Source organism: Clytia hemisphaerica, unplaced genomic scaffold, assembly GCF_902728285.1.
Source record: "Clytia hemisphaerica strain Z4C2 unplaced genomic scaffold, Clytia hemisphaerica genome assembly, whole genome shotgun sequence".
Classification (NCBI taxonomy): domain Eukaryota; kingdom Metazoa; phylum Cnidaria; class Hydrozoa; order Leptothecata; family Clytiidae; genus Clytia; species Clytia hemisphaerica.
This window is the reverse complement of record NW_027103750.1, coordinates 65,216-78,170: the sequence shown is the minus strand read 5'-3', so window position 1 is coordinate 78,170 and position 12,955 is coordinate 65,216. Positions and strand designations below refer to the sequence as shown.

At 36.0% G+C, this 12,955-nt stretch overlaps 1 protein-coding gene across 1 annotated transcript; it reads right to left on the bottom strand.

Annotated features, from left to right (window-relative positions):
- Positions 1 to 7,634: 7,634 nt before the first annotated feature.
- On the bottom strand, positions 7,635 to 8,687 carry LOC136805480 (trichohyalin-like). The gene has a single exon (XM_067062056.1). The coding sequence runs from the start codon at positions 8,685 to 8,687 to the stop codon at positions 7,635 to 7,637; it is 1,053 nt and encodes a 350-aa protein (XP_066918157.1).
- Positions 8,688 to 12,955: the final 4,268 nt, after the last annotated feature.

Genomic DNA, 12,955 nt, shown 5'->3' with positions numbered 1-12,955 from the left:
GTAGTCTTTTTTGTTGAGGATGACCAAACCTCCTCCTTTATCTGCTTTCTTTATGATGATGTTGTGGGTTGTTTAAGAGAGAGTTATAAGGTGTCAAGATATGTTTATGTTGTCTTCGTTCGGTAGGTCTTGGTTCGATTTCGGAGTTATAGAGTTGCTCGAAGAAATGGTTGATGGGTTCGTTTTGTCTAGCAGATGGGGTCCAGTCGGATTTTCGTTTTTTAGGGAGTTTCGGTAGCTGGTTGTTGTTATTGTCTTGTTGATTGTTGTTTTGTTGTTCTTCGTCAAAATACATTTTAATGTCGATGTGTCTTTTCAGGTTGTTATATACTTGGGTTGGATTGGATTGAAACTTAAATTGTGGAATGCCTGGTGAGTAATTTAGGCCTCTGCAAAGGACGAGATGTTCTTCATTGGTAAGGTTGTGGTCAGAGAGGTTGTGGATTAATCTGGTATTAAAGTTCTTGGTGTGCTCTTGGCTGACTAGTTTTCTTCGTTTAATTTCTGGGAGGTTTGGTTGTTTGAGGAGGTCGTGGATGGATGGTAGGCGATATTCTCTGTGTGTTGTTGTTGTTGTAGTACATATTGTAGCTGTGATGAGAAGTGGTATATGTTGAATTAAAACAGAAGGCTTGTTTTGAAATTAAGGGAGAGTGCAATACCGAGATGTATGTATATATTTCCCAGAGCCTCAGTTGACTGGGTCTAAAAACGTAACATACATTATATGTATAAGTACAGGTTGAAATATTAAAACATAGAAAAAACAAAGGGTTAGAAAATAGTAAAAGAAAAAAACTAGTTTATATAAGCAGTAGCTTCAGTGATAATAATATCATCCAAGTTTTCAGTTTTCTGCTTTTTGAGCACACGAGACCCACGTAAACATAAGACTGTGGATCTAATCAGAGCAAAAGCAAGTTTTGTTTTTATCCAGTTTAAAGAGATGTATGTACCGTGTCTATGCAGGTGTAGAGGGGTGGTGTATTACGTGAATATAAAAATATAAAAACAGAAGAAATATTGTGATTAAAGTTCGTGTTTGTAAGAAATACAATTTATTGACTTTATTAATTTCGCCTTAGCGAAAGTATTACGATAGCCATGGTGCGATATAGGACGAAAATTTAGAAAACGAAAGTACTCCATACGGTGGAGGAACTTCCTAAATTTAACTTACACTTTACACGTTCGTTTAGCCAGATACGATTTTCGCGCGTTTTTATAGTGGTCCGATAACTGTGAAGATAATAAATTATATCAAGCCTTTTTGACGACTGTATTATTAGCTCCACAGTTTGGAGCGTACGGCTCCATAACTTTCTAGATAATTAAAATTACGCTAGTGCAAGAAGGGTAACCAAGCATTTTTGTAAACATTCATCGTGAGAACTTTTTTTAATGGCTGCTTTTGAAACTTGCTGCTGCTGTATCAATTTTTATCATGTTTTCTGGCCTTTTGTAGAGTATTTAAAAAGGTTTATTTTTCGTTTACTACTAAGTATTTTATGTTTGTGTAGTTACTGAATGCACCAATAAATTGATAATGCTCATTAAGTAGAATAAAAAGAGTTACTATTTCACAACAACAACATAAAACCCTGCCTCTTCTTCGCTAAAACTACAAACGGCGCAGGTATGATCTTTTTTTCCTTTTTTCACCAGATAGTAATGTGTTAATAGTGAAACCAGTTGTGACAAACAGTCAGTTTTAGCAAGTATTTTTTAGAAATCAAGTTAATTGAAATTCAGTGATCATTTTCGTAATCGAACTGTCAAACTACCGTGAGATCGGGTAACTTGCGTCAGTGGAGGCTAATGCATAGCCCCTCAAATGAAGTTAAATGGTAGAGTAGAGCTTCGAGCAGAGCTGCGCAGTACTTTTGTTTTGAAATTGTGGTGGCTATATGTAAGTTTCCCTCCACTGATGCAAGTTATACTCGACTTCACAGTATCCATCGAAATCAAACGATAGCTGTTCGATTACCCAAACGATAGCTGTTCGATTACCGAACTTTATTTGGTAAGAAATTTTTTTGATTAGTTTGATTATATAAGTTTGATGACAGTTTTTTATCCGATGAAGTTTGATTGGTGTTCGATGGGTTTGGTAAGTAAATTTTTCCAGCTTTTCCTCCCCAATAGGATGATAGATATTGGCCTGCTCTTTATGGTTTAGTGTGGTCGTCTGCTAATAAGCCGTCGGAATGTAAAAAGAATGAGCAACAAGGTAATAAATCAAACTAATCAAGCTTCAATTAAACTTCACCGATCTTGATACACCTTTTGCTAATCTGGATTTTCATTTTGATATATAAAAAACTCCAGTGGTACCGTTGTTTTGTATAAGATTCCCATTTCCGTACTAAGATTCTTGTTGCTTTTCTGGAATCTTTCCACCCTTTGGGATGCAGTTTAAATAGTCACCGTCAACTGCTCTAACTTAGGACTATCTGACAAAACATGGGACGGCAATTCGGCCACCATTTCACCAAACCTCCAAAGTCATTTGATTTGAATTAAGGAACGGCGTATTAAAAAATACAGGAATTCTCTTTCGATTTTACAGTAAGTGAAAATACATTAATCGATTACGTATATATTGATTCTTTTACTGTTTTTAGCACTTACTACTTTCACTTGTGTGTAAACATTTATTTTATGATTTTGTAAGGTTTACGGTCAACCTAGAAATAATTAATTAAATAATTTTAAAGGTCTATTACAGCATCAGAAGAATAATTGCATTACTTTATAAGTGAGGTTTTAAGTCAATTTGTATCTGGTGGGAAAATTTGAGTCACAGTGGTAAATAAATCTTGACCGAAGTCTGTATCCTTAAGTTACAAGCTTTTCTTAATATATTTTCATATGGATTTTTGCATTGAGATTTTCGAAATTTTTGGCAAAAATAGCCAAATTTTAATCTCAAGGAGTATTATTTCTTTAAAGCTTATAAAGTTGGCTAGTTTTTACCCTGCCATTTTCTAGTCCAGAAGCTGGAGCTCAACAATTCAACTGTTTTTTTTTGCCTATGATTTTGATGGTGGTGCGCCATAATTCATATCAAAAAGTGAAGATAGTATACAACAGATTTTTCTGACAAGCCATTTTCTCAATTTTAGAAAATTCTACTGTTTATAGAAAGAAGTTGATATAAACTTTGCCCAAGTGAAGCACAAAATGAAGTTTCTGGCATCAAAGAATGAAAAGTTCTTTTTTTCTTCTTCATTTTCAAAGAATTTTAAAATTCATTTTCTCAAGTTTATTCAAGTTCTCAAGTTCTCTGAATTATTCTTCTGAATTGAAAGATTTTTTTACGCTTATATATAAAAAGGAATTTTTTAGTCGCATTTTTTAAGGAATCTTTTTGTTCTTAATGGATTGAGATTTTTCATAAGAAAACAGGGTATCTACGACCTATACGTACAATACAATGTGTATTTTTTGTGTAATGCTTCATTCAAAATATATAATGCATAATGCTGATCGTTTATGTTCAAATATTATGCGAAATTTTCGACTTTAAGTCGTCTTAAATTAAATTCAATGGCTTTGTGTAATAAAACATTGATAAATATTGTTAAATATGGAACTCGGGATGAATCGATCATTGTTTTTTTATATTTTATCTTGTAGGTTGTCCGTCATTTGCTGTATGTCATAATAATACCATCTATTAGAGTTTGCTTCCAAGTTGTTGCAAATCCATTTGATTTGGTAAAATCGTTTTTTCTTCTTGTCCTGGTGGTACGTACTGTATAAGTAAGGAATGATGAGAGATGGTGAACCTCCATTTCCATAAAAAAATGTTTTCTGATATATGAACTTCATTGAAACAGTTTGTGATATGTGATGGCCAACTTTGAATTGGGAAGAAGGCGTTACCATTGATATCATTGTATAGTGTTGTGCGGTTGGGTCTGTTGGTTATGAGATGTTCGTGTTCGATAGAATTAGCATAAGTTGTGATAGTTCATTCTGTAGAGTAAAGTAGAGATGGGAGAATATCAATATGTTTCTATTATCATACCAACATCATATCTATTTAAAGAGACTAGTTGGAGAAGAAGGATTGTGTTGAATGGTTTTAATTTGCTGGTTTATCGTTAGGGTTGATACAAAAGTAATAATAATAACTAGCCGGTACCCGGCGTCGCACGCCGGTTAAGCTGTAGCTGAACGCATCTAAAGCATAGATTTAAAGTGCTAGATCCGAATCTCAAACCTATCTCAGTGATGAAGTGAACCCACCCCTGATATCCCTGGTTTTTTTCTAAATGGATTGAATGTTGTGTTTTTTCGCCTAATCCGCGAAATATTTCTAAACAAAACTCAAAATATGTCAAATAAATACTATTTGAATGTTTACTTGCATCAAAGAGACGCAAATAATGTGTATTTCAACAATCAAAATGCATGACTTGACAGTAAAAGTCACACAATCGAGAAATATAGCCTCCCAATAGTGCCACCCGCGAAATTAAGTCTCCGTGAAATTTTTGAATTTTATCCCATTAAAGTATTTAGATAACATTAACAACATCATTTTGTCGAAACGCAATTAGTAATATCTTTGTTATTGGGACTATATGTACAAAATTAAAAATGTCTTTTTATTATAAAAATCAAAAATAAATAATAAAATCCAAAAATAAATAATAAAATCCAAAAATAAATATAAGTTTTACAAAAAGAAGCAACAGCAACCGAAGGAAATCATGCTCGGCAATTAACGGTCGTTTGGCCTTATCTTGGTGTAAGGACTATATCTTGACGAAGAAGATGATGAAGATGACGCAGAATTAGTCCGTGCCTTGAATCCATTCACTTAAAGAGAAAGATTTTAGTCATCAGTTGTGAGAACAAATGTAGGACACCAGATCTTTTTGGCTGCTTTTGGTTTCGCAAAAATAAAATACTATAAAGACACATATACACTTTTTTTTATAAAAACCAGTAAAATTTTGCTGAGGCTTGGCTGTTCTTATTTATTTGTTCTTATTCTGTTCTTATTCATAGGGTGTAATTAACTGGCACGCCACATCTTTCTATTGCTTGAGTTGACGTGTTGTTGCCCATATACCGGTTATTTTGACGTTTTTCGAGATTTAAAGTTCAGGCGAAAAAGTCAATTTTGGGCTATCTCTTTAACTTAATCGAATATTTCAATTTGGGAGGGGTTGGCAGACTTACAGGCTATATTCTGAGCCTTACTGGACCATTTTTGAACTTTTGGATCCTCCGATCCTAAGGTCCTAAGTCTTAAGTCTAGCGTTAAAACTCAGAGTTAAAACTCTACCCTTCGAACCTACTTTAGAGCACTTACAAATCGATTGTGGTTTCAAAACTTCCTGGGGAATTTCCCATTTGTCTCAAATATTTCTTGAAGGATTGCAGATATTATCATCAGCTAAAAGACCCCTTGCTAAACATGCCTCTCTGAAAGTTGGATAGACTTCCCCGTCAAAAATTCTCAAGTATTCAAAGGATGTAGCACCTGGAACGTGTAACAACAAAACTCTTAGAAAATATCTTTCACCTTCACGTATACCTGCATTATACATCCGACTGATTACTGTTCCATGGCCTTGCTCTCTTACTTTCCACTTGTTACCATTTCTAGATTTGATAAAGACGTAGTCATAGGGAATGTCAGGATATAGAATTTGCGTGGCAGTAGGATCATTTTGGTTCAGCAAAAACCAAGCAGTCAACATAGTCTCATTATTGCCAGCTCCATCAGCTGCATTTTCTTTTTCGCCTTCCCTAAAATAAACACGCTGAAAGTTAGGTAAATGTACCGCCAACCTGATAACAGTATGACTCTGAGTGTGCATAGGAAAAGCGAATAAACGCCAACATGCTTCTGGAGCAGAAACATACCGTGCATCAAGAAAAGTTCTAATCTAATCATGATCTATTCTCTCTGCAATCTCAATATGGGCTGTGTCATGGCCTTTGTAGATGTATTTGTAAAGATATTTGACAGCTTTAATGGAACACAGGCTTCCAAGTTAATGTGAGCATTATATTTTTTGCACAAATAAGGACAATATGGCACGACCCATCTATTATCAAGATCAAGATTCCTTACTCTAACAGTACGGCCATTGTCAGGTCTATGATAAGAAGGATAGCCATCCACATTCATAACCGTTTCATCGTTAAAAGATTTTGGAAAACCTTTTGAGCAACTACCATCAATCATACACGGGCTACGGTCATTTAAAGCACCACATGGTCCATGAATCATGTTGGACTTGATGATCTCGTAAAGCTCAGGTTCAGCTTCTGGATCAGGGAGCTGTGCACAAAGCAAGCGGTCAATATCATCTGCATTTCTCAACTTAAATTCAGCTGCAAAATGAATCAAAATATGTGCATGGGGAAGACCACGCTTTTGGAACTCAATCACATCAACACGAGCAACAACCATTCCAAGAATACCATCCTGCATTATTTCCTTTTTCATGGCAAATAACTTCATGCGAAACACCCGAGTAAGTAAATCAGGCCTGTCGTGCGCTTTCTGATTGGGAAGTAAGTTCTCAGTTACCTCGCGCCATCTAGGATTACAGGTGAAAGTCAAGAAGGCATCTGGCTTTCCATGCTTAGAAACTACAGCCATTGCACCCAAGTAAAGCTGGTGCATGGCTCTGGGAGACCCTGAAAAGGTTGAAGGCAAAAAACAATAACATGACTTGCATTCAAGTTTCTTTGTTCTGCAGCATTTTCAAGATGGTCAACTAAACCTTGATAACATTCGGCCCTTAATTGTTGCTGATTGTGACGAAGAAAGTCCAACCTTGAACCTTCAACTTTTGTGTAAGCATCCACCAAAAATTGCTGAAATAGCCTACCTGAAAAATGGAGTGCAGAGAACCCCCTTCGGATAGCTAACCGATAAACATAATGCTCAAGTTGTGTCACATGATTCCTGGTCCTTGTTGCCCTCTCAGCTACGTGAGGCATATTCATATCCCAGCCCAGATCACCTCTTGGAAAAAGTAATGGATAAATATATGGATCAACTACGCTAGATGTTGATGGTATACTTTGCAAATGATGGTTTCGTGGATAGACAACAATATTCCTACCAGCTGGTGGAGCACCATCTTCTCCTGTGAAGATGGCAGCCACCTCTTCATGCAAAGGCGCATTGCCACGCCTTTGATCGTGCCCCTCTCTCATTACCATGGTTATCCTAGAAACTGGACAGTTTTCAGCTATAGCACGATTTTGTTCCTCTTGTTCAACCTGTCTCATGTGCTTAAAAGAAGCAGCATAAGGATTTACTATTTCAAGCACATCCTGGATTAAAGCCATAGTGGCCCTATTACAATCAACTGCAGATGGATTCTGCATTCTCAAATCTAAAGCTTGTGCAGCTTCAATGATATACAATTGAGCATATTGTGGTTGTTCTTCGTTAGGAAAAAGAGTACCGTAGCGATGACAAATTTGTCCACAAATTCTAAATGTTGGAGGACCAATGCCTGGAGGAGGTCTCAAGTTGGCAGATAAAGACCCAAAAGTAAAAGTGTTATTGTAAATACGAATTTTTTTTCGAAACTCCTTGGCCTCATTTGAATCATCAGTGAAAAGATGTTGAAGTTGAGGTGGAAAAGGTTCTAATTGAGGCCTTTAGAGCAACACTTGAATTCATCTTCTTTTTCAAATTTCAAGGCCCCACAAAACTCACAAACATGGTTAAAAGCTCCTAAATAGTGTTCATCAGGAAGGGGGTTACCAATGTGAGCTAAATTCAAGCGCCTTGGTCTGCGGTGCCGGGCATTATCCCCTCTACGCCTATGTGCAATCTGTGCCTCATTTTCGTTTTCACGAATATTTCTGTTTCGCTCTACATTTGCTTGCCTCCTTTGACGCCCTTGCTCAATATTTTCATTTGCGCGCCTATTCCTTTGAATTTGAGTATTAATATTCCTTCGCCTATGCTGTTGTCCTTCATTTTCATTTGCACGCCTATCTCTAGCTCGCTCTAATTCAACTTGTCTGCGCTCCTGCGTCTGCTGCTCATTTTCATTTGCACGCCTGTCCCTAGCTTGCTCTAATTCAACTTGTCTGCGCTCCTGCGTCTGCTGCTCATTTTCATTTGCACGCCTGTCCCTAGCTCGCTCTAATTCAACTTGTCTGCGCTCCTGCGTCTGCTGCTCATTTTCATTTGCACGCCTGTCCCTAGCTCGCTCTAATTCAACTTGTCTGCGCTCCTGCGTTTGCTGCTCATTTTCATTTGCACGCCTGTCCCTAGCTCGCTCTAATTCAACTTGTCTGCGCTCCTGCGTCTGCTGCTCATTTTCAGTTGCACGCCTGTCCCTAGCTTGCTCATTTTCAAGTTGTCTGCGCTCCTGCGTCTGCTGCTCATTTTCATTTGCATGCCTGTCCCTAGCTCGCTCTAATTCAACTTGTCTGCGCTCCTGCGTCTGCTGCTCATTTTCATTTGCACGTCTGTCCCTAGCTCGCTCTAATTCAACTTGTCTGCGCTCCTGCGTCTGCTGCTCATTTTCATTTGCACGCCTGTCCCTAGCTCGCTCTAATTCAATTTGTCTGCGCTCCTGCGTCTGCTGCTCATTTTCATTAGCATGCTTATTCCTAACCCGCTCTAAAGCAAGTTGTCTGCGCTGCTGAGTCTGCTGTTCATTTTCATTAGCACGCACAGTTCTCATTCTTTGAGCATTCCTTGCTCTTCGCTGTTGAGCTTCCTGAGGAGTTTATTGCCCTTCTCCTACGCGCATTTTCAGCAGCAGCTCTTCTACCCCTCTCAGCAGGCACCCCTTCATCATCATCAATCAGGACATTTCGATTATCTTGGCTCATTTTTGGGAAGGATTTTTACTCTGAACATGACTGAGTAAAATTTTTAATACACATATTATCTGGCCTGCTATAAACATGAGCTACCTAGGATATAAAAACAAATAATAACATACTCATACTTTGAACATAGCTCGAAGAAACACTTAATTTTGACCTGGTATGCCAGTCATTTTTTTATCCAAAACCATTCCCAATTCTCTCTATCAAGGCAAAGGTTATTAGTTAACTTTTAGTTAATCCAGCTCGCTCCAGCAAAAATCAAATGAAAGTGAAGGTATGTAAATTATGAAAATAAGAAATTAGCACAGTTGTGACGGGTGTTGTGTTGTTCCGCATCTTGGTGGATACAGTCAGCAAACCCCATTAGAATAAAGTCCAATATGACCCCCTATCATATTAGAGGGGACGGGTGTTCAACTTGTGCGGGTGAATACGGAAAAGATTTGATTTTTCAAGAAAACTTACCCCCCTGATTTTTAAAACGGCGCGAATCTGATTTAACACATTTGTGGAGCAAGAAGCAAAAGTCATCTTTTAAAAGAACATTGCTTGCGAAAACGAAAGTGACACACAAAAAACAAACCAACAAAAAACAAACTGACATACAGACTACGGCTATTAATATATAGATAATAAAAATTATACCGGGTGCACCAAAAAAAGTATACAGGTTTGTCAAAATATTGTGAACTTCAGGATTTTTTTTGTTCATTCTTATTTTATCGTATAGAGGATGCTCTAACTTGAATTTTGAGCTATCATACATTAAATTTGAAAAAGTAGTTCAAAAGTTATTTAAGAAAAACTGACTTTTTTTCCATGCCGAAATTTAAAAAAATCATTAAAAACAGCAATCACGCTATAAATAAGAGAAAATGACAAAAAACACAATTTTGTTGTTTTTTTTTAATTCTTTTTTTTCTTATTTATATTTTGCCAACAGTTTCTCCATCTTATTTGCATGTCATGGACATTTCCAACATGAGCAAACTCAATGCAGACCCAAGTTCTTTGAGCAACTAGTCGAGGAATGGTGATCTAAAAGTTTTCTCACATAGCACACACATAACATCAAAACCTCTCTTGGAGATTTCCAAAACTTTTTTTCAGCTTTTCCAAAATATTATCCCACATCGATATAGCTTGTTTTACTATATTTTTAAATTCTGTAACAAGTTTTGATGAACACAGTTGCATTTTTTGGTATTTTTATGTGCAAAGAACGTGAGTGTCAAGAGAAAAGTTTGCTCGCTGTTTTTGATGATTTTTTGAAATTTCGATATTAAAAAAGTCAGTTTTTTAAAAATATTTTTCGAACTACTTTTTCGAACCTAATGTATGATAGCTCAAAATTCAAACTATCTTCTATACCATAAAAAAAGAATAAACCAAAATAATAAATCCTGAAGCTCACAATATCTCGACAAACCTGTATACTTTTTATTGGGGCACCCGGTATATATTTTTTATTGATAGATATGTATATATTATGTATATATTTGAAAAGTTTGCGAGAGAAGACATAGATTTAAGAGGAAACAAGGTGGAGATTAATTTCGAGTGTTTTATTTATTTCTATATATACATATGGTTAAAATTGAACAAATTTGTGGAAATTTAAAAGTTTGAAAATGTCGAACGTCTGTTTATCAAAAAATACTAATCAGTTCATTCTTTCGGATGATATCACATGCTGTTTTATTGACTTTAGCCTTTATCTCTTCCATTATTAGTTTCAGTGATTCATTGATTTTCATACGATTATTATAAAAAGGTGACGGTATATGTGTACCATTTGGAAGAGTGAAATGAGGTGTGTAGAATGTTGGAATGATGATGTTCGTTGTTTCATAGGGAGGTGTGATTTGGGTGGTTGAGGGTGTCAGGGTCCCAGTGGTGTTTACAGGTGATGCAGTGACAGTGGAGTTTCTGGGCGCTATCGTGGTCGTTGTCAGTGGTTGGAGCTGGGTGTTGGTTTTGTTTGGGGTCTTTTTTTAAATGGCGTTTTGAATTTCGGTTTTCTTCTTGGTGGGATTTTTGTTCTATTGAATAATTCAAGGATTTTTTCCGTAGGTCTTTTTTTGTATTCAGTGTGGATATTGGATGGGCACAGAGATGGACGCATCTGAAGTATAGAGAGAAGGAGATGATCGGTTTCATTGGTAGTTGACAAATTTGAATGGTAGCGGTCTTTGTCTAATGTTATAGTCATATTTTTCGATTGGGATGATGTCATTTTATTTCATTTTTTATTGTGTTGTTTTTTAAAAATTGTTTAAAGTTTAATATTGTTTCCCTTTCAGAATGACGGAAGGTATTTTTGTTGCAAATTTTCTGTTTTCAGTCATTGCGCTTTAAAATTCTAATTAGCGTATGTCTGAAGGAAAATTATGAAAATAGATGAATTACGTTTTATATTTAAATATGTGTTTTTCAAAGAAATTAGGAAAAATTGGGTCATTCCTCGTTTTGAAGGAAATGTTATGTAATGTATTTTGCAAGGAAAGTTACGTAGAAAAATATTGTTTTTGTTTCAGAGTGAGGAAAAGATATTGTTGTATAGAATTATTCGTTTGCAGATGACGCATTTTGCAATCTGATTAGCGTGTAATTTGAAAGGAGAATTATAATGAGTGTATGAAGTTTCATTTTGATTCTGAAAGTTGTATTTACGTATTTCAATAGAAAAATTGGTTCGTTTTATTTAGAAGGTGTTTTTAAAAAAGGGACAAGCGACATGCTGAATGGACTTACCTGAAGATTGATGTAATACGACAATTGAAAGATGACAACAATAGTATGAAAATGCAGAATAATACAAGAAAAACTCGAGAAATTCAAGAAACCTGGCGATTCTCGGCTGTTCTGGCGACCTTTAGAAAGTTCCTGTACCACAATCAGTTTCATTGAAAATTGAACCCTGCTTAATCGTGGACATTCTTATAAATAATGTTTTTGTTTGAAAAAACAAAGACATAAAACGAAAAAATCCAATGAAAATTTGCAAAAACGAAAATTTCCGGCATTTTTGGCCGGAAAGAATTTTCTCAAAAATCGAACTCGGTCATGTTTTGAGCATTGCGAATACGCATCTTTCTGGAAAAAAAATCAGAAAAAACTAGGGATAAAATTTCGAGAAAATGTCAAAAAATTGGATTTTCCGCCATATTTCCGGCATTTTCGGCCGGAAAAAAATGTTTTTCGAAAATCGGGCTACGTCAGATTTTAGGTATTGTCACTTCGCATCAGTGTGCAAAATTTCAAAAAAAAGATATAAAGTACAGCTCGAGAAATTCAAGAAATACTGTCTTTCTGGCGAAAATAGATTGCTCTGGGGATTTTTAAATAGTTCGGGCTTCAAAAATCAATTTTATTGAAAATTGAAACATGCTTGATGATGGACATTGCTATTAATAATGTTTTTGACTGAAAAACAAACCAATTATATGGAAAGAGTCCAATGAAAATCCAGAAAAACTGCGGTTTCCGGCATATTTCCAGCATTTTCGGCCGGAAAGATATTTTTCTTAAAAATCGGACTCGGCCATGTTTTGGGTATTGTTAATACGCATCTTTGAGCAAAAAATCCTAATGATAAAATCTCGAGAAAATGCCAAGAAACCAGTTTTTCCGGCATTTTCGGCCGGAAAAATTTTTTTCTTGAAAATCGGGCTCCGTCACATTTTGGGCATTGTCATTTTGCATCATTGTGCCAAAAATCAGAAAAAAATAATGAGCCAATCCTGAGAAAAGCTGGTAACAGAGGGACAAACGAACGAACGGGCATGGGTTAATTTATTGGACCTCCGAGGTAGGTCCAAAAATTACACAAGATTTATGATGTTTCCTCTTGATTCTGAAAGGTGTATATCACGTATTACGTGAGGAGAATTGAATAAGTTTGATAACATTACGTTTTGATTCGGAAAGTTGTGTTTATGTATTTCATGAGGAGAATTAAATCGTTTTTATACAGAGGTTGCGTGTATTCATAAGGTTGCGTGTATTTTAAAAGGAAAATTACTTCGTTGTGTATATATTGAAAGGAAAAATTCGATGAGTTTGATGTTGTTTCGTTTGGTTCTGAAAGTTGTGTTTGCATATTTCTTCAGGAAAA